General features: G+C 40.2%; 1 protein-coding gene across 1 annotated transcript in view; it reads right to left on the minus strand.

Moving 5' to 3' along the window:
• The window catches only part of si:ch211-156l18.8 (probable G-protein coupled receptor 158), a 32,962-nt gene that overhangs the window by 3,318 nt on the left and 1,851 nt on the right, over positions 1 to 27,793 (minus strand). The window contains 9 exon segments of the mRNA XM_038713253.1: positions 90 to 236; positions 965 to 1,067; positions 1,192 to 1,330; positions 1,899 to 2,137; positions 3,326 to 3,435; positions 16,759 to 16,827; positions 18,906 to 19,138; positions 20,307 to 20,391; positions 27,257 to 27,365. Coding sequence (XP_038569181.1) covers positions 90 to 236; positions 965 to 1,067; positions 1,192 to 1,330; positions 1,899 to 2,137; positions 3,326 to 3,435; positions 16,759 to 16,827; positions 18,906 to 19,138; positions 20,307 to 20,391; positions 27,257 to 27,365 — 1,234 coding nt within the window.

A 27,793-nucleotide genomic window follows, 5' to 3' on the forward strand; every position in this document is an offset into this window, starting at 1 on the left:
AATGTGAGCTTTGGAATTTCTTCTACCCTTTGTAAATGATGTCCCAATGCAAAGTGATAACATCGTTCTGAGGGGACAATAGAGTTTACCCGAAAGTCATCCGGGTCCACACTGTGCTCACTCCAAGCAGAGTGAAAACTGCTGTTGAGGTATGAGCCGGAGCGCCGAAGGTCCACTTCATCTTCATACACCTCTGCTGCAATCTCCTCTCTCACAGGCTTGGACACATAAAGGAACTGTGGAACAGACACACAGGCATACAATTAATATGTAATCTTTTGCACGTTAAAACAACAGTGTAGTCATGCACATTCATTAATGTGTGTAGGGCTGGTGATCCACTGTCCACAGTAAAATCTTGGATGGATTGTCACAAAGACTTTCATGGTATGCATTTTAACACTAATACTAAACATTATATGCTAAACTGTAGCATTACTCACTAAGTTAAATGCTAACTGAAGGGAATGCGGTCACTATGATAATGGAGCATTTAGCTAGCTAGCATTACAGAGTCTTGGAACATCATTTTTTATCCACTCAGCAATTTTGCTTTCTGTTGTGTGTGTTCTGTTGTGCCTTTGACGCAGTACTTCTTGAAATCCTGAATGACTTAAAATACGCAATGACACTTGTATTCACTAAATCATTGGTTGGACAAGCAGGCTACAATAATGAGAGTGGATTAGTTTGACCTTTCATGCACTTTCCTTCCACTTTGCCAAAAGCACTTGAACGTGTCCCATTACTCCAATATATCACTATATTAAATGTACATTTCAGTCTAGATACATCATCTGAACGATTACAAGGTGCAAAGCAGTGGGAGCTGTCACTTCTGGTGAGTTTACATGTACATTAAAGTTATTAAAATAAATCAAGATGAAGTGTCAAGAGCAAGGATGTATCATCAAGATTACTTTTTCTACTCTGACCCCTTATTCTACACACAAATGCTGAGTACCTTGGGTATAAAGAGCAGGGCGAGTGTCACAGTGATGGTCACATGAGTGTGTGTGAAGGAGAGCAGCAACATCCAATCAGGATGGAGAGAGGGAAAAGTGAACCTGAGGGAGACAGAAAATACAAAATCATGTTACACTGTGTTTTTTGTATACAAATACACTGCTGTGTGTATTGTTCAGATTAGCTGTGCTGCATCTGAGGTACAGAGAAATGCTTGTTGTTTACCGGAACAGGTGAAACATGGTGGAGAGAAGCAGCTCGTTGTGGATGGCAATGCCCATGTAGCGAGGTTCATGGAAGGCTGAGGGGACCGGCCTGACGGCGGTCCACAGGGAGCTGCCCCAGCACAGGAACAGGAGCTCAGCTGAAGAAAGTAAGGACAGAGGAAATGCTGACCGCTTGAAAGTTCAGATATGAATAGTGAAGGAATCTAATACTGATGAAATGCTAAATAATGTGTGAAAACTGCCATCCAATATAGTCAATAAGCAAGTTTGGCCTTATTTTTGTAGTTTTATGGTTCAACTTTGACCTACCATATTACTGTAGTTGTGTAGGTTTGCTGTACAATGACGCATTATTACTGACATTTCAGGTTTTATCTAAAAGAAAATAAAATGTGTCTCTATAATCCACAGTTAGCTAACCGGTCTGATAATCTGGTCTTTCATAGATTTCTAATAGGATTTTGTTGTAGTAAAGTCTTTGGTTTTAGCGTAATAATTACTTGACTATTGTTTAAGGTTAAAATATGAGCAAATTGAATTTATTGTTTATTTAAAAAATGTATTATCCATTCTAACTTATCAGTATATTACATAAACATACCAATAATACTTACAAAAAAAACAATTTAATAATAACTGCTTGTTGGAGTGAAAGGATCTATCAGCTCAGAATGCCTCACACGCTGTTTGTCTACTGACACTCACCCACAGCCATCATGTAGTCCCAGCGGTCCAGGTAACACAGGTTGAACCCCTGCCCGTCTGATGTGGTCATTGTGATGAACACTGGGATGTTCCTGTCGCGGTTTTGGAGGACACCCACAGTCCACGCACACAGGAACCAGCTGACTGTCATCAGCATCACTCCCAGAATCCTCAGCAGGTGGAGGCTGGACATGTAGGGCACTCTCTGGGCCGTGCGTGAGAGGAACACCTTCAGCACCCTGTGCAGAGGCAAGGATCAATCAGTATTTGACCGCTGAAGACAAAATGTTGTTGTTGGAACTAACTTTTTAGGTTTAAGGACTTTAAAGTAAGACTATATAACTTTTGCTAAACAAAATAATTGGATAATAGTAAATTTAATTTTCCTTTCCCACAGTTAGGAAACAGGAACCATGTTTCTGGTAAGGTATATTTACATATTTTGCTTATTTTACGATTATGTTAATTATGTTTATGGAGACGTTGTGTACCTGTAGCACAAGTAGAAGAGAGTCATAGAGTCTGTGAACAGACTCAGTATTGTCAGTTACAGGCAATATCTATGTGAAGTTAGCTGACATTAGAGAACATTAAGAGACTGGTCACACCAGAGCAAGTAAGACTGCAGCAGGTTGAATTGAGCAAGGGTGCCTTTTTATTTATTGTTTTTAAGATATTTTTGGGGCATTTAGTCTTTATTTAGATAGGATTGAGAAGTAGGAAATGAAGGAGTGAGAGAGGTGACGATATGCAGCAAAGGGCAGGCTGGAATTGAGCCCCGGCTGCAGCTATAAGGACTCAGCCTTGTACATGGGGCACACTGTCTACCATCTGAGCTCCCTGCAACCTGCCTTTTTTATGTCTTATGAATTCAACTTTTCATTTCTATGAGGAAGATCAAAAACAAGTAGTTTAACTTAGAAACTGTGAAGTTTCATTATATTTCAGTCAGTTGTGATTGTCCAAGATTCAGCTGGTGCATTTCAATATGTTTAGATTAGATAAAATACAATAACACTAAATAAAGTCCAAATAGAATAGAACAGAAATACAGTGACAGAGCACTAATAGGTAATCATAGGCTCAGGGGAACAGGTGCATTATAGATCATCAGGAAGTTGCTTCCATCTGTGCAGGTGCAGCATCGCAGCTTCACTTTGTTTGGGTCTGACTCGAGGTTCTACCTGCTGACTGCTTCCTAAAGATCAAATCTGGGTTTATATTCTTCAACGAGATCAGATTTATAAACTAGAAGTATCACTTCAAAATTATTATTATAATAATTTAATTAATAATTATATATACTATTCTAAGTACAGACTGTGATGAGATCTCTATGTTTTTAATCAACTAAACGTTGGTGGCCTTATTGTTGTGTTGACCTGTTGTGGGATGTTACTGTAAAATAAAATAAAATGCCAACCTACCTGTACATTTTCAGTGTGACTGTGCCGTAGACGATGGAGAAGCCGAGCATTCGAACCCAGCGCAGCAGAATACACCTGAACGTACTCGGCTTGAAGTACATGATGAAGACCTGCAGAGTCAGACATTTACTGTGAGTCAAACAACAGCATCAATGTGGACGACTGATTTAATTGGTGTGTATCTCCACTGATTATATGTATGAAATATGTTATTACTACTACTAGTTCTACTACTATCACTGCTCCTTAAAAGTACTACTATTGGTATGAGTACTGCTAGACAAAAGTACATTAGTACTACTGCTTTCGGAGTGTAATGTATATAACTACATGAACTCAAGTACTGTACTTAAATACAATTTGGAGTTACTTTATTTCAGTATGTCCATTTTATGCTCATCTATACTTCTACGATTTTGGAAGCCAATATTGTAATTTTTACTCACTACATTTATATGACGACATTAGTTGCTAGTTACATTGAAGATTCACATAATTAATACAAAACATAAATCAACTAATAAATTAGTGATGCTTAAATATTAATGCATCACTAATTATAATGCAGTGTTATTGTATGTATTATTCTGAAATGGACCATCCTGCAAAATGAGAACTTTTACCTTTGGCACTTAAAGTGTATTTTGATGGAATACTTACAGTATCTCACAAAAGTGAGTACACTCCTCGCATTTTAGTAAATATTTGATTATATCAAATATATTATAACACTGAAGAAATGACACTTTGGTACAATGTAAAGTAGTGAGTGTACAGCTTGTATAACAGTGTAAATTTGCTGTCCCCTCAAAATAACACATCACACAGACATTAATGTCTAAACCGCTGGCAACAAAAGTGAGTTCACCCCTAAGTGAAGATGTCCAAAACATTAATAGAACCAAAAAGTACTACTGCTGTTGACATTTTACCACCATTTGACTAAGTCTGACAGTATATGAACAATATATCCAACAGATGCTTAATAATACGTCTCATCAGCATTAAACTGGCAGTTTAAAAAACATGATGTCTGAACTGAATGTGTCTTATACTTGTGTAGACAGGTTGTACTGTCGTCTCTTTTCAGTAGAGTGGATGTCTGTAATCCAGGAATTAAAGGCCATTGTACTGTGCCAGTCAGTCTCATCATCATCAAGTCCGAACAACATAAGGGATAAACGACTCAGAGTGAATACTTATAGAACCAGAAACAATGTGCAGTAAACATCCAGAGGAAGGCAGTTTTAATCAGCAGAAATGGCCCGTACTCATAGGCAGATTGGGGTCTCAGTTATAGAAGAAGTAATCTGATTGGTCAATCTTAAACTACGTTGTGTGGGTGGAGCCAAAAAACACCAAACCTTTATGAAATTGAAAGGCCTGGTGCTGTTTTACCATATGAAATTTACCTGGTCTCTTAGCTCAGTTAGTTGGCTTAACTGATGTTCTAATATAATGAATACCATAAGATGATTGATTAAAAAACCTATGACCATGTCAACTGGTTAACTTCTCCTGACTTTTTCTTTAGCAGGTCAGAGCTGTCACTTATTACATTTATTCATTTAAGCTGACGCTTTTATCCAAAGTGACTTACAATTGCTATACATGTCAGAGGTCGCACGCCTCTGGAGCAACTAGGGGGTAAGTGTCTTGCTCAGGGACACAATGGTGGATGGGTCACAGTGGGAATTGAACCCAGGTCTCCCACACCAAGGCATCTATGCGCCATCACCACCCTTATCCTGGAGACTGGCACAAAATTCTGACCAGACATTCAGGTCCCTCAGAGGATTAACCTTAATGACTTTGGTGAGCCCCTGACTTTTCCTCTAGCGCCACCATCAGGTTAAAATTAAAATGTGTCCTATACTTTGAGTTAGGACTAAACACCTGCAAAACTAATGACATTCCCATCAGCTTCAGCTGTACTTTGCTCTTAGAGCTAATTAGCTAATGTTAGCATGCTAACACTAACCTAAGATGGTGAACATGGTTAACATTATACCTGCTTTACGGAAGCCCTAAGCAACCATTGATTCAAATATTTTTTCTACTCCATTTTGATAATTTGCTTGTGATCTCAAGATAACAAAACACTATTTAAACACAGGTCGGCAGGAACGTTTCTTAATGGTAATTTCTGTATGGATTTTAGTGTCACTGACTTTGTTGGGCAAGCTACTTGAAAAATGTAGTGAGCTAAGCTACTAGCTACTCGACATTAAATGAAGCTTCACTACACAGAAGCTACCCCCCAGTGAAATGTAGCAAGCTAAGCTACAGCAATGTGGCAAAAGTAGCTTATTTACATCTAAGCTACTTTTAATGAGCTACACAGTGACACTGACAGTTTTCTGAAATTATCTTAAAGACACGCACCTGCTGACCAGCTATAGTTTATTATCTCAAGATCACGAGAAAGTGATCTTGTTATAACGGGAAAATGGAGTAAAAAGTATTTGAATGGATGGCCTCTTGGGGCTTCTGTACTGCTTAGCATCAGCGTGTTAGCATTTTTATTTTAAGCATTTTAGTATGCTGATGTTAGCATTTAAAGCATTGCTAAGAACAGAGCTGTTTGCATGGTTGTAGACAAAAACATTAAATGCTCACTTCCTTTAACCTCAAAAGTAGCTCTAAAAAGTTTGAATCCTCCACAGGTTGCAAACCTGATCTCCATTATTGATCCACATGTTCAGTATGTTCCAAACTATTGTAGCTTCACCAGTTACCTCGCTAAATGCACTGTTTCCAGCGAAGCTTCAGAGAAAGGGGGAGATGATGAACGCCACACACACAAATTGCCTCTTAAGTTATGTTGTGGAAACACTATGAGTTTGGAAAATACTGAACAAATGAATCAAAAGGGACAGGTTGAGTTTAACTAATGTTTTTTTTGTTATAACTCTGGGTCAGTGGGGGAAAGAACAAGCTACAAACCTTTTGTTACCCATGAATGATAACATTAACTTGGATTTTGTGTTTTCTCTTTTCTTTATTCCACTTGTGCAGAACTCACAATGTACACATAAGTGTGTGCGTGCGGTCAAACTGTAAATACAAATAATTCACCTTTAGTTTCCAGTCATGTATCATTTTCCCAAATAAGTTTTCTACAACATAACATCAGCTTAGATGATAAACATTATAAATCAAAGATATTCCGTACAAAGCAAATATCACACGTGGTAGACTATGTAGGCATTAAATATTATCACATGTGTGTAATAAAACTATCAATACAGATTTCTAAACAGTCGCTGTATTACAAACACCTATTAAACCTTGTAAATGCTACACATATTGCATATATGTTTAAATAAGCAATTTAAACCAAATGTCAATCCAAACTAACAAACTAATAGCATTAGGCGTTTAGGCGCTAATCGCGAATGGCGATCTACATAGTGCTTTTATCAATATACTTATAACAACAACATTTGACTTACCACGCTGGGAACATATAGTTCAGATTAAGTGTTTAGCTGTAATTGTTGTAGAACATAAGAAAGTCTGCAAATGAGCATCAACGTTGCTTTCTCGGTCAGTTCGGTTCGGTTCAGTTTTTTTTTTTTTTTTACAGCGCCTCTTCTTCCGCGATCCCATGAGCCCACAGAATCAACGTCCTTAAAGGGGCAGCACCCTACATCCCGGTCCCAATGACCCAAACAGGTCATTCAAACAAAGTAAGGGTGATGTGACAATTAAACTAAATCAACTAAGAAGACTGGCTTCTAGGAGGCAGATCTTGTCTGCAGGACGGATGAAGACACCTGCCTGTGTCTTCACTTCCACAGTACGCACAAGTCCGTCTGCACCTGGATAGACTTGAGTAAGCAGACCTAGAGGCCAGTGATTGCGTGGTGTGTTCTCATGCAGAATAAGCACAAGATCTCCTACTTGAAGATTTTTCTTTGGTTGCAGCCATTTTTGGCGTTGTTGCAGTGCAGGCAAGTATTCCTTGAGCCATCTGCACCAGAAGACATCTGCCAGATATTGCACCTGGCGCCATCTGCGTCGGTAAAGGTCTTGTTTTACGAAGGCTCCCGGAGGTAGAGTAGGACCTGAACGAAGCAACAACAGATGATTTGGTGTGAGTGGTAGAGGATCTGACGGGTCGTCTGATAGTTTAGTGATTGGTCTACCATTGACAATAGACTCAACACAGCAAAACAGTGTTGCCAAACCTTCATCATCTGGTGCCTGCTGTGAGAGGACAGTGTTAAGAATGGAACGAACAGTGCGAATTTGCCTCTCCCAAACACCACCCATGTGGGAGGCGGCAGGTGGATTGAAGATCCACTTTACATTGTGCTGTAGAAGGTAATCTGAAATCCTTTGTTGATTCCACTCACTGATGGCTTTCCGCAACTCTCGTAATCCACCGACAAAATTAGTCCCGTTATCCGAACGTATTTCCATGGGTGGGCCTCTCCTGGAGATAAATCGCTGTAAGGCATTGATAAACGAGTCGGTATCGAGGGAGTGTGCAACTTCCAAGTGGATTGCTCTCGTAGTGAGACATGTAAACAAACATCCGTACCTCTTGAGCTCACTGCGTGCCTTCTTAACCAAGAATGGCCCGAAGTAGTCTGTGCCCACACGAGTGAATGGAGGCTCACCTGGAGTCACTCTAGAATCAGGTAAGTCCGCCATTTGCTGGGTTTGTGGCTTAGCTCTTAACTTGCGACACTGTAGACATGACTTGAGAGTTCGGTTAATGACGGTCCGTCCCTTTAGAATCCAGAAACGTTGACGAATTTCTGCAAGTACTCGCTCTGGACCTGCATGACCCAGGCGAAGATGGTAGTGACTGATAATCAGATGAGTGACATGATGATTGTTAGGTAGGATCACTTGATGTTTTGCCTCAAAGGGAATTGGGGCATTTGTTAGTCTGCCTCCCACACGAAGGAGTTGATCGTTTTCATCCTCAAAGGGTTTAAGCTTGAGAAGAGAACTGGGTTTTGCTTGAGAAGATCCGAAAGATGCAGTTTGTATGTAATTGAGAATGGCTGATTCTGCTTGTTGGAGCTCACTTACAGTAAGAGGGTCGGATAGATGCACACTTGTTTTCTTGCGTAACAAAGCCTTGACACGCAACAGGATAGAAGTAGCCCTTTTCAACCGATGCCAACTGGAGTATCGTTCCAGTAGTCTGTCCACTGCATTTTTCATCACTTGGTTTGGTTTTATGCTAGCTGCATAGACCTCTTTGGCTCTTTTAATTTCTGCTTCCTCTGACAAATCCTTTATGATAGGTTGAGCAGGCCAATGTTCCTCCTCCAGTTGAAGAAAGTGCGGACCAGATACCCATCGTTCACTTGACAAAATCTCTCCCATAGTCATTCCTCGAGAGACATCATCCGCAGGGTTAGAAGCAGAGTCAATGTGTCTCCACTGGCATGGTTCTGAACGCTCATGTATTTTTGAAATACGGTTGGCTACGAATGTCTGGAAACGACAATGTTTGTTGTTGATGTACTGAAGTACAATGGTACTATCTGTCCAAAAGAAAGTCTTTTCAATTGGAATCTCCAAGTGGCGCTTGATATGCTGATCCAGCTCCGTAGCAACTACAGCTGCAAGTAGCTCCAGACGCGGTATGCTAATTGGCTTGATTGGTGCAAGTCTGGCCTTTGACATCACCAGCCTGCAGGTGTCGCCAATCCTGATGTATGAAACAGCGCCGTAAGCCAGTTCCGAAGCATCGGAAAAGTGATGGAGCTGAGTCTCTAGCAAGCAACTAGCGGATGTTGGTCTAAGACATCTTGGAATTTTCAGCGCAGACAACAGAGGCAAGTCATTTAGCCATCTATGCCACTGTGCTGCTAAGTCTACCGGTACCTCCTCATCCCAGTCGACTTTCATGCGGCACAACTCTTGAAAGATTGCCTTTGCTTTGAGCACGAATGGACTTGCAAATCCTAAAGGATCATAGATGGAACTAGTAGCGCTCAATACTCCTCTCTTTGTTGCAGGTTTGTCCACTGCCTTGGCATCGAATGTGAAGCAATCTCTTTCAACATCCCAAAGGACACCCAGTGTTCGTTCAAATGGCAAATCCTCCTGGTCAAGGTTGACCTCATGTAATGACTTTGCCCAATCATCAGCTGGTATCGATTTCATCACTTCCTTAGAATTGCTTAACCATTTGGTTAATCTAAAGCCTCCACAGGTGAGTAGCTCACGGAGTTCGGAAGCAAGTTTAATGGCGACCTCCACCGTAGGTACTGACTTAAGACAGTCGTCGACGTAGAAATTTCCTTTCAATGTTTGCACGGTGTCATTAGAGAAACTTCCACGGTTGTCTTCAGCCACTCGTTGCAAGGCAAAATTGGCAGCACTAGGACTCCAGACACCTCCAAAAAGGTGGACCATCATACGGTAATGCTTAGGCGGTTTGTCCGGGTCGTTGTCCTCCCACCACAGGAAGCGAAGCACATCTCTTTCATCAGGTGGCACTCGGACTTGATAAAACATGCTCTCGATGTCCGCGTTCAGAGCAACGGGTTCTTGCCTAAACTTGAGAAGAACTCCTAGTAGCTTATTGGTAAGGTCTGGGCCTTGGAAAACATGATCATTCAACGAAGTACCTTGGTACCGTGCCGCACAATCGTAGACAATACGAACTTTCTCCGGTTTGCGTGGATGTAGCACCGGATGATGTGGCAGGTACCACACGCAACCATCGTCTCTTTTAACGTCAATGACCTCTTCTGCATATCCTTTCAGCAAACAGTCTCTGATACCTTCTGTATACCTTTGATGCAAAATCGGGTCCTTCTTTAACCTCTTTCCTAGAAGGTCTAATCGATGTTTGGCCATTCCGTAGTTATTGGGCAGTTGTGGTGGATGTTCTTTGAAAGGGATCGGTAGAGTATAATGACCATCCTCTTTGACTGCTTGCTTGTTCCATAGATCAACAACTTGCTCGTCGACTACTGACAGCGAGTCATTGTTCACGTGCACTGGATCATCCAGTTTCCAAAATCTTTCAACAGCTTGTTGTAGAGAGTGGTCAGCTTGAATGAAATTGGCCGAAACAGATGTTGAACCATCAGCTACTGGCCCATGGAGTGTCCACCCCAGGCCAGTTAGAATCGCATAGGGTTCGCCTGACTCACCGCAGCGTGTTTCACGGGGGGCGAGTATGTCTGGTTGGTCTAGACCTATCAGCAGGTGAACCTCATCAGCTAGATCAACGTCAGGTAAACTGATTTCATCAGCAATGTCCTTTAGGTGCGGCCACTGGGACACCTCAAGCTGTGTGACCAAGTTGTCTAGACTTATGTTCAGCTGATCCCGACAGAGCACTCCTTTCATCAGGTAAGAGTTTTTTTGTTGAGCATCTTCAACTCGTAGGTCCACCGCTAAGGTGGCTACGTTGAGATTTTTGGTCTCCATGGTGTTCAGTTTAATGTTCATTTTGCATGACTCCAGTTTAAGTGCGTGAACTAACTTCTTAGAAGCAAAGGTCCCATTAGAGCCACTGTCAAGCAAAGCAAAGACATTCATAGAGAATCTGTTGTGTCTGTCTGAAACCACTACGGGCAAGATGGGAAGTGCAATCTTCTTTCGACTGGCTTCAATGCACTTTCTAGTGGCATGTGCTTGAATGGCTTGAGGCGGGTCAGCAGTTGGCTCACCTCTAGTAGCTTGATTAGTAGATTGGGCGTTGTCGTCGTTGTTAGAAGCTACAATGGCGGAGTGCAGCCAACTGTTGTGTTTTTTCCCACATCCAGGCACCTTGCATACCCAAGTGCGAGTACAGACTGTGCTGCGATGACCTTTCATGAAACAGTTCAGACAGAGTTGCTTTTGTTGAACAAAGGCCAACCGCTCTTGAACAGACAGAGCTCTGAAGGCTTGACACTGGTTCAGAAAATGTCCGTCAGTGCACTTTGGACACTTAAATCTTGATGTTGGTTTTGGTGTGGATGAGGTGGTGCATTCATTAGTAACTGACACTGTTGCAAATGTCTGCTTTTTCTTATTGAAAGTTGACTTAGTACTTGGTTTAGAACTTGCTGGAGAATTTCGACTGGCAGAGCTAAGGAGATTCCCAAAAATAGGATCTGCCCTCTTTTCAGCTTCTGATTGAACAAGACTGACTATGTCATCTAACTTTGGCAAATGACCAGACTTGATGATCTCATAGTTTATTGTGAGCCACCTTTTCTTTATGTCTTCAGGTAGCTTTTCCACAATTTGTAGCAAAGTGCGTCCACCGTTTAGCTCTTCCTCACACTTCATTGCCTTTAAAGTGTCTCGGCAGCTGCACAGAATGTCCGCGAAGCTTTGCAACTGCTTGTTGTCTTTAATATCTTTGTGATTAAGCACCTTGTCAACCCATGCTTGTGATATTGCATATGGATTGCCAAAACGTCTCTTCAGAATAGCCATGGCTTCAGCATAGCCCAAGCTAGAGTTGGGGTTGTACAAGCAATGTGAGATAGCATCTCTAGCTTGACCGACAGTGTACTGATGCAGGCGAGTGAGTTTCTCTTGATCTGGCACTGTCTCTTTATCAATCACAGAGGAGAACAATCTCATGAACTGCCAGTACTTTAAAGGTTCTCCATCGAACTTGATGATGTCAACTGGTGGTAGATGCATGGAATCGATGTGTGACTGATATTGTTGCCTTGACAGGTCTAATAGTTGGCATAAAGAATTCTCATTCTCTGCTGAAAGTGAGGAACGAAAGTTGATGGATGCGTTACCTGAGACAGGAGTGGAAAAGTCTTTATTTATTGTTGTTAACTCAGCCTTTCGACGGTTTTCCTCCATCTCAGCATCTTTGAGTTTCAGTAAGCCTTTCAGACCATCCATTTCCAATACTGCATGTTGAAGTTGTAAGTTAAACTCTGCACGAAGGCGTTCTTCCTGTCGAGCAATAAGCATGGAAAACTCTTCCTTTTCTTTCTGTCTTAGATTTTGTAGCCCTTGAAGCTGGGTAGACAGCTGGTCTACTGAAGACATTGGAGATTTAACGGCTTCATCAAACTTTGACTCTTCCTCTTGGAAATGAAGTGCATCTGAAGATTCTATGTTTGGATCCTCCATTGATGGCTTAAAGTCGTCAAACCAGCTCAAGACTGTGTGCTGCAAGTCTTGAACATCACGCAGGACTGATGTTAAATAGCCCTTAGAAGCATCAACGTCATCATCGTCTTCTAATGATTTATGGTACATGTCATGAATCTCATTAAAACGCATAACCGCCTCATCCAAAGCAGGAAGTTTCATCTCCACTTCTTTGGGTTGGTTACAGTTCATAGAAGTTGTAATCTGTGTCATCAAGCGTGTCACTGCAGCCTTTGCACTTCCACGTTGACGCTTGAGACATCTTTGTTGTTGATCAGGAGTAACACTTGTTTCTGAATCTTGGTCCATGTTGTCATTAATCTTCTTAACTCCTCGTGTTTGACTTTAATGTTACCCATGAATGATAACATTAACTTGGATTTTGTGTTTTCTCTTTTCTTTATTCCACTTGTGCAGAACTCACAATGTACACATAAGTGTGTGCGTGCGGTCAAACTGTAAATACAAATAATTCACCTTTAGTTTCCAGTCATGTATCATTTTCCCAAATAAGTTTTCTACAACATAACATCAGCTTAGATGATAAACATTATAAATCAAAGATATTCCGTACAAAGCAAATATCACACGTGGTAGACTATGTAGGCATTAAATATTATCACATGTGTGTAATAAAACTATCAATACAGATTTCTAAACAGTCGCTGTATTACAAACACCTATTAAACCTTGTAAATGCTACACATATTGCATATATGTTTAAATAAGCAATTTAAACCAAATGTCAATCCAAACTAACAAACTAATAGCATTAGGCGTTTAGGCGCTAATCGCGAATGGCGATCTACATAGTGCTTTTATCAATATACTTATAACAACAACATTTGACTTACCACGCTGGGAACATATAGTTCAGATTAAGTGTTTAGCTGTAATTGTTGTAGAACATAAGAAAGTCTGCAAATGAGCATCAACGTTGCTTTCTCGGTCAGTTCGGTTCGGTTCAGTTTTTTTTTTTTTTTTACAGCGCCTCTTCTTCCGCGATCCCATGAGCCCACAGAATCAACGTCCTTAAAGGGGCAGCACCCTACACCTTTAAAGCCTTCAAGTCAAAAGACAGATTTAGCTTACTATTCCTTTAACACAAATAATCTGCAGCATTGATGGGTTTGATTATCTGGATGGTTTCAACAGTTCACATGTAAAATGTTTTGTGTCGACTGTTCACACATGGCACAAACCTTTTAGACATTTTGTCTACTAATTATATGTATCAGTACTGCGGGGAAACAACGGCAGGTTGGAAAATGAGGACACCACAGACACAGAGTGGTTTAAAGTCGCTGCCAACATAATGGATTTTTAAAATCTATTTTTCAGCTGAATGGCTGTTAATCCTCCTAGCTGAATTGCCAACATTTTACAAATCATAGAAAAACCTTCCAAGGGAAGTTATGATGATTTATATTTAGTAGACAATTTTCCCTTTTTATGTTAAGGGCTTTAACAGAGCCGTCATATGGGTGCTTTATTCACAAATGTGGCTGCTTTTGTTTCCTAAGTAACATGAGAGATATATTCATTGGAGGAGGAAGAACTCCGACCCTTTGCAAAGTATTAATACCAACTTGTAGAAATACTCTGTTCTGCACTGAAGGTGCACTAAAGATGTTATTGGGAAAATGTACTTCAAGTATTAAAAGTGAAAGTGCTTAAAGGTGTAAAATGTCTCCTTTGACTTTTATACTGTTATATAGTCTATCATTTTTGATTAATTTGTTTTTCATTTTCTCCAATAATTGATTGATTGTTTAGTTTGTAAAACATCCAAAGTAACTAATTGTAAAGTAACTAACGCTGTCAGATAAATGTCGTGAAGTAAAACTTTTAATTAAATGTAGTGGAGTAGAAGTAGAAAGTGACGTGAAAAGAAACAACTCATAGAGACTAAAGTACAAGTACCTCATATTTGTCCACAAGTACCGTAATTGAGTAAATGTATTTAGTTACATTTCCCATCTGCATGTATTATATTTTACTTGGTACTAAGCCGAAAAACGGTAGAGACGATGGTGATCCATGTGCGCACCAAACAAGCCCTCCAGCAGGTGATCTGTTTGTAGATCAAATGGACCCCCCACCACAGTGACCCCTCACTGAGATGAGAGAGCGAACTCTAACCTTTCATCCGGGACTTTCAGAACTGCAGTCAGGTATGTGGGCTGCAATTTACCTTTGAATTTCTCCCGCATCGTCCCAAAACACCAAAAAGATTTTACTCATTTCCCGCACTAGCCTGTCTTACTTCATTGTATATAGTTTTACAGTTTATATATATATACCATATATAATATTTAATATTTGATTTTTTATACTTTATATTTCTTTCTTTTCAGTTTTTTGTTTTTTGCAGTAGTCTTTATTCCATGCTGCATTGTACTACACATAGTGCCGACATACATCGCGAATAAATTCTGAGTCTTTAAAATAAACCATATATTACAAGTGTATAAACTATACAAAACATTTGTTTATCTTTAACTGCTTGCTGGACGGTGTTAGACAGAGGGCCGAGTTTTAACTAAACTTTAAAGAACATTAGCTGTTAGTTGTAAATTCAAGTTCAATTTCAAATATATTTATATAGTACATTTAAAAACTACCTCAGTTGACCAAACTAATTTCCAAATTCAGGATAGATCACAAAGACAAAACTCAACTCTGTTTTAAGGCCAATGAATAGAGGTGGGTCTTTAGCAAGGACTTGAAAATTCACTTCAAACACGGAAATTACAGGAAATTCACATCTAACATATCATAAGGACTAGGGCCAGTATTGATCTGTGACTAAATTGAAACTTCGTAAAAAGCACTTGTTGCATTTTTCATTCAAACTAATAGCATAAATGAATTCACTGAATTTAAAAAGGTGTATTGGAATTGAATGGAAAATTTCTTCCATTTAAGAGTTTTGGCTTAAGTTAAGAAGATTTCCATGGAGCTGAACAACTGGAGGAGCTAATGAGCAGGTAAGTATTAGCAACACAACTCAAAATTACACAATTCAACAGCATTATAAACTGCAAAACCTCCAAAATGACCAACACGTCTCTAAAATAGTTTCGGCTAAAATTATAACCTTCTCGAAGGCACAATTTATTGCTTGACGGTTGTATTAGAATGCATTAGTTTTAGCTAAATGTACCCAATAACCTGACAACCAAATGTGTGTGTGTTTCAAAGCATGTTTGCCTGATTGACAGATGTCTCAGCCTGTCCCCCTCAATTGCACCCTGATCGTAATCCTAAATAAAATCAGGCATATGAATTAGGATTGTCTCATGTAGCTGCCAAGATGGCAGCGAGTGGGAATATCAAATCCAGGCATTAAACTACCCCAACCTTTGTTTTTATCTACAGTCTGTAACCTGTTTTGTCATCACTGCTCATTCAAAAACTCACTCCTTTGCTCATTCAAAAACTCACTCCTTTGGTTTATTCTAGACTAACTAGAAAAGTAATCTCCTGTGCACAGGGATAGAGTAACCAGTACAGGGGAAGGCTTTCATGAACTGAAAAAATGACGACTACCAAAATGGACAAAAAAGAAAATAGTTTGACTTGCATATAATGATAATAGTTATGATCTTTTAAAATCATCCCACCAGGTGTGCAGTTAATATGGCTGCCATGAGAACGCATTAACATGTTCATTAAACTAAATCTGTGATCAATGACTTGCAGTAAATGTAAATGCTCCGTATTTGTAAAGCGCCTTTCTAGTCTTTTCGACCAGTCAAAGTGCTTTTACACTACATCTGCATTCACCATTCACACACATTCATTCACTGGTGGAACAGCCACCGGAGGCAATTCAGGGTTCAGTATCTTGCCCAAGGACACTTCGACATGCAGCCTGAAAGAGCCGGGGATTGAACCGCCGATTAACAGGCAACCCACTCTATCTCCTGAGCCACAGCCGCCCCCTCCAGTACAGCACGCACACATGCACACACACTGAATCAGTCAGAGTCAGCAGGAACAGCTCATATCGACTGACACCTTCACATAGATGGATAAAAAAGTCATGGCTGACTCATGTTAATGGCTCTTTAATTGGTAAATTGAATCTAAAATTGATTGATCTAGCACTGGAGCAGAGAGACGTTATGAAAACTGCAGACAACCTACTGTGACCATTTACACACACACACACACACACACACACACACACACACACACACGCCCTCAACCCATTCACCGTTCCAGAAATGGTCCATTATGATATAATCCGTGGCGCTGTGCTGTGCAGTGATCTGTAAAGAGCTCTAATCTGTGCCGGCCTCTCAGCCGGCCTGGCTCGGTCAAACACTCACCGGGAAGTAGAGGAGCAGAGAGCCGAACAAGATAGTCTCCAGCAGGAGGAGGCCGGATGCCCGGATCCTCTGAGGGAGGAGAAAGTGGACAAGAAAGGAACAGTTGGGAAGTTATGAGAGGCAGTTGCACTTATGAGCTTAAAAGCACCACACCAGTGTATTTTCACATTATTCTGCACATTACTGCTGATCATCTCCCACAGCATATGATATGTTTTTAGATTGCTAGATTGATTTTAGGTTAGCTTCTGTTCCACTAGTTTTCAAGGATTTTTCTCATTGATGGTTCTTTTATTGCTCTTTCTGAATAGCTGAAACATGAAACCGGGGTTTTCTGTCCATTGACTATGTTAAATAGGTTTAAATGAGTAAAAGTCCTGCATTCAAAACCGTTATTAAGTAAAAGTATATAAATATTATCAGTAAAATGGTCCCTGTCAGTGTTTTACTATTATATCTCATGTTTCTGGATTAATATTCCTGCTGCATTAATGTGTCTCTTGCATTTTACTGCTGTAGATGTTTAAGGCTGACCTCATTTTAACTACTTTATATACTGATGGGTAGTTTAGTCTACAAAAATGCATCATATTCTATAAAATCATTGTGTGTTTGTTGCATCTCTGTCCTGTGAGAACCACATCTCTCTAAAAAGTCAACTTTAAATGAGCTCAGAAAAACAGCCCTGTTTTCAGCTTGTGTATTTTCCATCTGATCTGAGGGGGTGTTTAAATAGTTTATTTAGCTTAAGAAGGAGGAGCATTTTCTCAGTCCATAAAAAAACCCTTTATTCTGCAGTTTATCACAAACATTCAAAATCACCACATCTTGAGATACATGGTTTTCACTGGACAGGAAAGGTGTGAAAAACTGTAATAAGCAACTAAAGCTGTCAGACAAATGTAGTGCAGTAAAAATAAAATATTTGCCTCTGATATGTAGTAGAGTAGAACTATAAAGTAGCATAAAATGGAAATACTAGGGTGAAGCAAACTACGTGAAATCTATATTTAAAGTTTCTGTATATGAGATTCTTTACATGCAAAGAATCACACCTCCTCTGTGCTTAGTTTTGGTAGCCGGCCCGGCTGACCGTGCATGTTACTGCATGTGAGTCCCTCGCTGTGAAGCTTTTGGCTTTGAGGAGAGTGATACAACGACTTTAAGACCTATTCTGAACAAACTGGAGTTGGTTTCCGTCCAGTTTGAATGAAGAGTTTTTTTTACAATGATCTGCAATGTAAAATGACTCTTTTTCTTAATGGAGTCTGGTGGGCCGGAGCGTTGTGATGATGAGGAGGCACCAAATGATCAGAGCTGAGATAGTCCACCACTAGGAACCAAGTGGACCCATGAAAACGATCACAGTACTGAACAATAAAGAAACCCAATGCCATCATAACCTAGATAAACCAATTATTGTGTTTTTGTTTTGTGGTGATGGCACAGTGGATAAAACACATTACTTTGGTGTGAGAGACCCCGGTTCAATCCCCCACTTGGCCCATCCACCATTGTGTCCCTGAGCAAGACACTTAATCCCTAGTTGCTCCAGAGGCGTGCGACCTCTCACATATATAGCTTTGGATAAAAGCGTCAGCTTAAATGAATAATTGTAAATGTTAAAGAACTCACACCTGTTAGTCTTAGCTGTTGGCGCGCAAGCAAAATATAATCCGAGCTGTAGTTGTTTCATGCTAACAATATGATGATTGTTATAACAGTTTCAAAATACTGGAGTGCTCAGAGACCCCAGTGTCATGTTTTGGCTTTTTAGCGAGACTGATGAAAGTAACCATGTATTAGAAAATATATGATCTGGTTGACGCTAAAGCAACAAAAGCTAGCTTGGTAAAAAGGTGGGGCTTCGGCTCTCTATTGATTACAGTTAATTTTGTGCATCTGTTTTGTCTGTAAAAACATTTATAATAAGACATTTAATCAGCAACAATTTTAGAGTCATATTGCAAGGCAGGTTCAGGGTTATCACAGTCTATGCTGACAATAACTTTCAAAAAAAGAAGTTTCTGCTAAACACAGCAAAATGTCTGACATCATGATTCAATTCCTGGAACAGCTCTCCTGATTGTCCTTCTGTCTAACCCCACACGTATGGTGGCCTTGTTGAGCCAAAAGACCCGACTCACCCGGTTTCGACGATGCCTGTAGGCCACCATCATGCTGACGAAGATGAGGAGCATGAAGATGCCCTGGACGGCCAGCACGGCACCCCTGAGAAGCCAGGCCTCCTGCACCCAGCAGGGAGTGCCATCCTGACAGCTCTTGCAGCCCGTCCAGCACGGGAGACAGATGGGCATGTTCGGGTAACACATGCCGCCACCGTCAGTCCCGTTCACAGGGCGACCATCTGCATCTACACCTACACAAACCCATGTGAAGACCTACACGTGACTTACACTTTTAAATTCTCTGGAAACAGAAAAAGTCATAATTTTATATTTCTAAAGGATTTGTTTTTATATAAAATAATGAGAAGTACACCACAAAAAAATTTGATTCCCAGCTTAGTCATTTATCCCAACATGATTGCCTGTATTTGATAGATGGGAAACCTGTGAGGGAACCAACCTACTAGTTGAATGGGGCACTTGTCAAATGGAGTGTGAACCTTTCTACATCATACATTATAAAAAGTTACACATGGGAGAAAATGGGGACAAAACGTTTCTAAATGATCTAATCTGTGGAACTATTCTAGTCGGAAAATCAAATCAAGTTTTTGATTAGCTTAAAAGTAGAATTTGTTACGGTCTTAGTCTATAGAAACATTAAGTGGATTCAGGTGGCTGTATCAAAACACACTGACAGATACACAACTACTACCATATAACCAGCTTCAAGTTGTTAGACAAATGTGTTAGCTAACAATTGCCTACTTTTACATCCAGACATTAAACAGTGTTTGCATTTATTTGGAGTCCTTTTAGCTTTGTTAGGGTTTCCAACAATTTCTGAGAAAAAAATCTGGCTCATCTGCTAAATGTTCCACTTTCTTTGCCAGCTACCGCTAACTGTGTCTGCTGTTTTGCACTGAGCAGGTAGTAAACAGCAGCGGGTTCATCAAGCTTCTTTTTGGATGAAAATGGCTGTTTGGTTTGAGAGTGGCTTAGACTTCGATCATGCTAGAGAACACGGTAGCATCCAGGTACCAATGTCAAATCAGCATATCTGCAAATCTGAGCTACCAAGTGAGTTAATTTGTTCTTGTTAAGTTACTGTGAATGAATTAACTTGTGCATTTCCATCATGGCTTCCTCATCTCTCTAATATAAGAGTAAGAAATATAGATGACAGATAAATCATAGGAATTTGAAATAAGACTGTACTAACAATTTCATCAATTGGCTATTAAAATGTAAATAATGCTTTTACTCATGCTTTTACTAATTCATGTGAATCTTGGTTTTGTTGAAATGGGCAGAAAACAGTGTGCAGGGCTTTAAAGACCAACAGTTGAGGCAGTAACCTCAGGAGATATTTAACCTGCTGTGGCCAGAGGTTTGCAATGGACTTACCTGAGACTTGACTTGCTATCTCAGGGTTGTAGTAACCTTCTTTACAGCGGCAGCAGTACTGACCCAGTCGAAAACCCCGGCCTGGAATTGGTACGCACTGAAAAGAACAGAAAGATTGTTCTGATTATTCATTCCCCCCTGCAAAGTTTTTCAGACTGTCTGTCATTTTCCTTTCAGTAATAATACAGTAAGAACAAATAGTACTAGTACTTTCTAATTAAGTGCATTTATTCATTTTTACTTGTTTTAATTGTTATATGTTTTTTAAAAACAGATTTTCCTGCATGGACTTATTTTACTTTTGCACGTGTGGAATCACCCAATGTGAAAACCTTAGTGTACACAGGGAGGGTTTGTTTGTCAACAATAACAATCTGTTTTTACATTACTCACATTCACACTTAAAGCTGCCCAGTTACAGTACACAATCAACTCTTACTGTACCCCAAAGCAAGGCAATATGGATGAGTTTTTCTCTTATTATTATAGGGGACAAAAAAACAGCCAATAATATAACACAGTCACAACACATGATAAATAGTCTTTACTTTTATAGCACCTTTCTGGTCTTCCGGCCACTCAAAACGTAATTACACTATGTAAAATTCACCCATTCACACACATGCATACACTGATGACAGAGGCAAAGGTGCCGACTGCTCATCAGAAACTGAAACTAACATCTTGCCCAAGGACTCAAGGAGCCGGGAATCCAACTAAGTAGTAAACAATAAAAATAATGTTAAACTATGAGACCATAAAGCTCCGCCACTTTCCTGCTGGTGCTGTGAAGCACCTGAATGAATAAAGGTTGGAAAAGGGGTCACATTACTCTCTCACACTCTATTTCCCTCTGATGCTAGCTTCAATTTAGCCAGTCGGGATAGAGAGAGACACAAACACACACACACTTGGATGCTCTGTGTGTTAATCTAAGTTAAAACCTAAATGGATACATAATGCCTTGACTGAGAGCATTATCCTTTTCTAGAGAAATCCTGTTCCCTAGCGCGCGCGCACACACACACACACACACACACACACACACACACTGGCCTGAGATATGTATATATAAACCCACTACCCCCTTATCAGATGCTTGAAGAACTAATGCCATGGGTCGAACATTAATGTGATATGGATTATACAGAGCGGTCAACTTAAATCTCTGCATGGTTGCATTTCTCAATTCAACAAATAGTAAAGTCGTAGTAAATCAGCAGAGCCTGTCATGTGTCAAGTTTAAGTGGAAACATCGACTGCCACTTTGAACAATTTACAGCTTCATGGTTGTTCCAAAAACCGTCGCTTACATCAAAGTAATGTAACTGCTATGAGGCAGTGACTCGGCCCGTAAAACAACATGTATGATCAAGAAACACTCATGCCACATGTTTCAGCACTAGATTAATGAAAAAAAAAAATCCAACATAAGAAAAACGTAAGCAAAATCATCAATAATAATGCTTTATGTCACCACAACAAATTTCTCTGCATTTCCTTGCTGAAGTAATTCCCCACTTATGTCATTTCAGTGTGACCAAACCATTGGCAGAGCGCTTTGGCGAAAAAAATGCAATGCTCAACTTTTGCTGGAACAAAATGGGATGTCATCTGGAAACACTGTGCATTGGCCAGTCAAATACGTGCAACAGCGCACTCCAGGTGCTGATGCCTTATAGCTGTGTAGTTTGTAGCATTGTGCTAATTTTATTGTTTGCCTCACAATTCAAGAAAGAGAAGTCAACTAAGAAACTGGAGGAGTATTGTTGCCACGATAATTTTCCAGAGTTGTAAAAACCTGTCTAATAGTATTATAAATCTCTGTTGTTATGGTGTCTGATTAGCCTTCAAATCTACTAATGTATTATTCAAACTGGATGTCCAAGATTGTAATTGATTATTTCAATAGTTTCTGTAGAAACATACCCTCTGCAGTTTTAGGCCTACTGTTTGAACATAGTTACATTTACGTAGTCAGCTATAGAGACATTTCTGTCTTCATTTATTAAATATACAAACCTTTACAGCTTTAGCAAACAGAATATGATCAGTAAAAAGTACAAACTACTTTTGCAACATCGCAAGTGAAAGTACTGTAGACTTAGATGCATGTTGCCTTGTTATCAAAAAAACTCACAGCTATAACCATGACAAGTCTACATGAGACTCGCATAGACAGGGCTTGAAAGGAAAGGACGAGGCCGGGCAGGACTACACCATATGAGATGAGACGAGATGAAATGAGAGAAGATAAGATGTGGTGATATGTGACAAGGCAGGATGTCAAACTTTAGGACACAACAGGACAAGGAAATGAGAAACAAGAACATAAGACAAGACAAATAAGGACTACATGAGAGATGATGAGAAGAGATAAGATGAGAGGAGACAGGACGGGAAGACGGGAGATAAATGTTGACAGGACAAGTCGACATGAGATGAGACGAGACAAAATAAGAAAAGACAGGAAAGGACAAGAAGAGATATGGCATGAATGGACCAGGCAAGACAAGTCTGCATGAGATATGAGATGACAACACAAGACAAGAAATGAGATAAGAAGAGATGAAACAAGACAAGATGAAACAAGGCATAAAAGGACAAGACAGCACAAGTCTACATAAGATGGGATGATACAGGACAAGATTAGACAAGATAAGAAAAGACAGGACAGGACAAGAAGAGATATGGCATTAATGGACAAGGCAAGACCTGTTTGCATGAGATATGATGAGATGACAACACGAGGAGAGATTACAATACAAGATGAGAGATGAGATGCGATGGGACGATATGTGCCAAGGTAATAAGACAAGACAAGTTAAGAAATGAGAGGGGAAATAAGACACAGCACAGAAGAAAGTGGGTGACCCAGTACATGCTCTGCTCAGCCAAACTGTCTGAATCCTCTAAGCCAGGTAGGACACGACGGGACAAAGGCTGCCATGTGGATTTGGGGATTTTTAGGACTGTTCTTCTCTTGTGATTCAGATCTCTGTGAGTGCGGTGCATAAAGGGGAAGTATGTCAGCGGGCTGGATTATCGCCATAATCCATCAGATGATCCTGCAGCCCGCCACCCAGCACAACCAACTTTAAATAGACGGCTGAGATGAGAGGTAGAGGATTGTGTTTGGACAGACGGGCTGGCAGGGAAACTGGAAACAGAAGCTAAAAGAGCAGGGTGTAGGTGGAGTGCATGGGTGAGCAGACAGAAGAGTGAAAGTGTGACTGGGTGAAAGCATGAGCAAAGGATAAGAGGCAAAAACAAAGTAATGAGCACAGACAGAAAGGGCTTAAAGCATTTAGAGGTCCCAAACAGTTTAGAGTGTATTTCTGTGATGTAACTAAGAGTCACAAGTGTGAGTTAGACAGTTGAAACAGCTTGTCTACAGTTTAGATCGTCTGAGTTGTGGCATACCTACAGTTATGATTTAAAAGTCATTCTTGAATTTGGAAACTGCAGTTGGCAAACAATCTCACCACAAGGCTGACTAAGCGGCTGTTCTGCAGCTTTCAATCACATGATCTTCCCCAGTAGATTGAATTGTCTAGTTTTCCTGAGCACTTTAAGGACTACTTGCCATGTTGGTTTTAAAGTTGAGACTGAAAGTTTGGAAACAGCAGATGGAATTGTCATAATGTCCATTTAGTTGCTGTTCTGTACAACATGGAAGAGAAGTCCTTTAAGTGCTCAGAAGATTTTTTAAATTGAACTTCTGCAACTCACTCTGCTGAGGAAGACTGTGTGATACGATTGAAAGCTTCTGAATTGCTGCTGAAGAGCCCTTGTGGTGAAATTGTTTCATGACTGCAGCTGAAGTCAGAGTTGTTACATGCTGTCTCAAGTTTGGAAACACTTCTATCAATCTATGTTTTTTAAAAATGTTTTACTCATTTTATTTTGTTTTGTCCTAACTAACCAGAAGGCGCCAAGGTCACTTTTAGTTGAAACAGAAGCCCGTTTTAGTAGCACTAAACGTTTTTCAATATTCTGAAAAAATATGTTGATTTAAGAGCTGCTCTTTCTGTAAGTTGACTCACCATGTATTTGGCCATTTCACTATTTATCATGGATCTTGCTCGGTAGCTAGCTAGGAAGCTGAGGGAAGATGACTTAACCATTCTCGGGACTTATCTAATATGAGCCTGTCAGAGGTAGACACTAAAGAAAAAAAATAGAAAGAAGGAGGAAGAAAGTACAAACGCAAGAAAGTTGTTATGATGCAGAATTGCGGGAAACTTATTTGTGGATACCCATCTCGTTCTCATTCCTAGGGCGTCAAATAGCTGCTTTGTCACGTGTGGTACCAACCCACATTTCATCCTTTAGCATCTTAGTTCAATGCACTGGGGGAAGCCCTTTAGAGGCTATTCAACGCTAAAAGCAGACCTATTATAAACAACAGAAAAGTCAGAGTAAGGAGGTGGGTGGGTCAGAAACCAGAGCTTCACCCAGGAGACGTTCATTCCCTTTAACCAAAGTCCTTATAGGCTTGTCATGCCACTCGGACGCCATCTTGGCAACGCCTTTTCCCGACCGGTTACTTCTACTACACATGTGTCACCACTTCCGCGCATGCGCTATAGAAGAATAACAGACCTTTACGTCAGTGGAACCACACGATTTTGATTCCTGCTTTGGCTGTTAAAAGCAGAAGACTGGCTTTCTAGCAGGAGGGGCGGGATAACCGCCATCTTTGAGATGTATTGAGGATGTGATTGAGCGGCGTGTCTCCTCTAAAATGTCTCTGCTGTAACTCACGTAAGTTAAGTCACGTAAGTAATGTAGTTATTTTAACCCAAACAATGATTTTTCCTAAACCTTCGTAGTTTTGTTTCCTAAACCTAACCTAATTGCAACGTTTCACAACATTAACCACTAGTTATTTTTGAAAGTCTAACCAAATATTGCAAAAGCATTCTTGCTAACTTGACAGCAGAGCCCTACATGTACAAAAACGATGCTAAAGAGTACCCATGGCATTAAAAAGGGACGCCAAGTGGTCTTGACTAAGTGTCCATGTGTGACACCCTGGGAGGAGAACGGGTTGGGAGACGGGCTGATCAACAATGAATGATAGCAATCATCCCTGAAGTATTTTGGTTTAGTTTCTCTCTCCAGGGTTTAGGTAAGGCCTACATCACTTCTTCGGCATCTAAAACCATTGGCACGCGGTATATCAAGGATCATGTTATTTAATTAATTTAGACATAACGACAGATAATTTCTCCAGTAGGATTTGTGCTGTGACACTATAAAGCTCGAATTGGTTGATTGTTTTGAACAACACCAGGCCTGGATCTAAAGTTATCTGGAGTTAGGCAAGTTTTTTTTTTTATCCAATATCCAAATTTTCCAAACTGCTGCACTGGAATTGAGGTAAAAACTGTGTGATCTTGGAGTGCTCAGCCTTTTTCACTCAAAACACAACCCAGCCCCATCACAAGATTATTGACTAATGTGTGATGAGTGTGTACAGTGGAATCATGTTTGAAAAAAAATTATGAAACAAATTCTCCTGATATCCAAAACCCTTTGTGGGACCATCTAATTAAGTATGATAATACTGAACATCCTCATTTAACTATCCATCTTGCTTTTCACATCATCCATTTTGTCCCTGTAAAAGGTCTCTAGCTTTGTTGCTTCAAAGGTAAGCTATCATCTAAAAGCTATTTGTAGGACAGGGTGCCCTTTTGGGAGGCCGCTTAAAGGTTAGAGGGAGGGGCTTGACCAATACAAAGTCTCAAACCAACCTGCTGGGTGCCATGAAATTGTGGTGGGAGTTGATATAGCCACACCCACAAACATTTGGTAACCAACTTTTAGAAAACAGTATGACAAATCAAAAATCAAATTAATAGCGTTTTCACTGGCATACCCACATAATTTAAGGACTGGATTTCACGAGGACTTAATGACATTAAGCAAGCACATAGAAACACTAGCAGGGGTAATGATGGTACAGTGGATAAGACACATGCCTTTAGTGTGGAAGACCTGGGCTGGATTTCCACTTCGACACATCCACCAATGTGTCCCTGAGCAAGACACTTAATCCCAAGTTGCTCTGACCTCTGACATATCTAGCAATTGTAAGTTACTTTGGAAAAAAGCATCAGCTAAGTGAATAAATGTAATGTGGCGGCTTTGAGTTCAGTGCTAACATACTTGCAATGAAACATGTAGCAGGTAATGTTGAGTGTGCTAGCATGTGAAAGATTGCTAATCACCCCTCAAAACAGTCAGTTGATCACCATAGTTAGTACAATTCATCCTCTAGGGGAACACTAACATCTGCACCAAATCTTAACACTATCCATTTCATATTTGAGATATTTTACTCATGCCCCCTAACCAAAAAAGTCAACCTCCTGGTGGGGCTACATAAAAAGTGAAAAGATCACCAAAGTGATCAGGATTCATTGTCTCATGAATGTCTGTAACACATTTTGTGCCAATCATCCAATAGACTAGAATAAGGGAAAACTCTGACCCAAAATCACAAGGATTTATCTTCTAGGTACCAAATTGCATAGCAATCTATCCAATTGTTGTTAAGATATGTCAGTGTGAGGAGCCTAAGTGGAAAATAGACAGACATTCTCTGCTGCTAACGTGGCTAAAAATATAAATCGGTCAATAAATGGTGGCCCTAAAACAACCACTTGTACTTATTTCTTGGTCTGTTGCCTAACTCGCCATCCAATTTCACTGTTAAATAGTTTTTAAATAGCCTGATAACTGACAAACTGCTGAAAACATGGCATCATTGGCAGAGGTAGTAAACCAGGTATTTGTGACATCTGTTACTAATAATCAGTTCCTCTGTAATTCGGCAGTTTGATGCTCAATAGACTAAATACAAGTACAGAAAAGTAAACTTTCTACTCTGGTTCATTCGAAAGAAAGCAAGTAGCAGGGAGCCCCCCGGGCCCTTGTATCATTTTGTTTACCTCCATGGTGGTGCGGTTACACTGGTGAGTATCAGCAAACCAGCCGTCTCCTGTTGCACACTGGTCCAAGTCGATGTCTTGGATGTTGACATCCACACGGATCACACCTCTGATAGAGAAACACACACACACACACACACACAGTAATCATTTTTTTTCTCCTTGTCTGCAGAAACCTGCATGACCTTTAAGTGGATTCTCCTTTCAAATGTCAGATTTTATCCAACTCTGTTGATTGAAGCACATTTTTTATTCCAAATATTTATCAAACGTTTCTCCAGAGTGATGGAGAAATGGTCACAAGGGCCAACACAGACCTAGAAAGGCAGGTGAAAAACAAAATTACTGCTGCTGTCAAAGCTTTCATTCTTTTCAGGGACTTAGAAAAAAAGGATGTATTTTCCGACTCACAACCAAGTATTTCTAAAATGTTTTACAGGCAGTGAAGGCCAGAAGACTGGAGTTAAAACTGGAGGGATGTTTACTTGCAATAACATCATCACCATGAGATGGATCAGGTCCTACCCTTAACCAGCT

The sequence above is a fragment of the Micropterus salmoides genome, unplaced genomic scaffold, assembly GCF_014851395.1.
Source record: "Micropterus salmoides isolate LMB-PRFRI ecotype aquatic unplaced genomic scaffold, ASM1485139v1 Ms_hic_scaffold_1, whole genome shotgun sequence".
Taxonomy (NCBI): domain Eukaryota; kingdom Metazoa; phylum Chordata; class Actinopteri; order Centrarchiformes; family Centrarchidae; genus Micropterus; species Micropterus salmoides.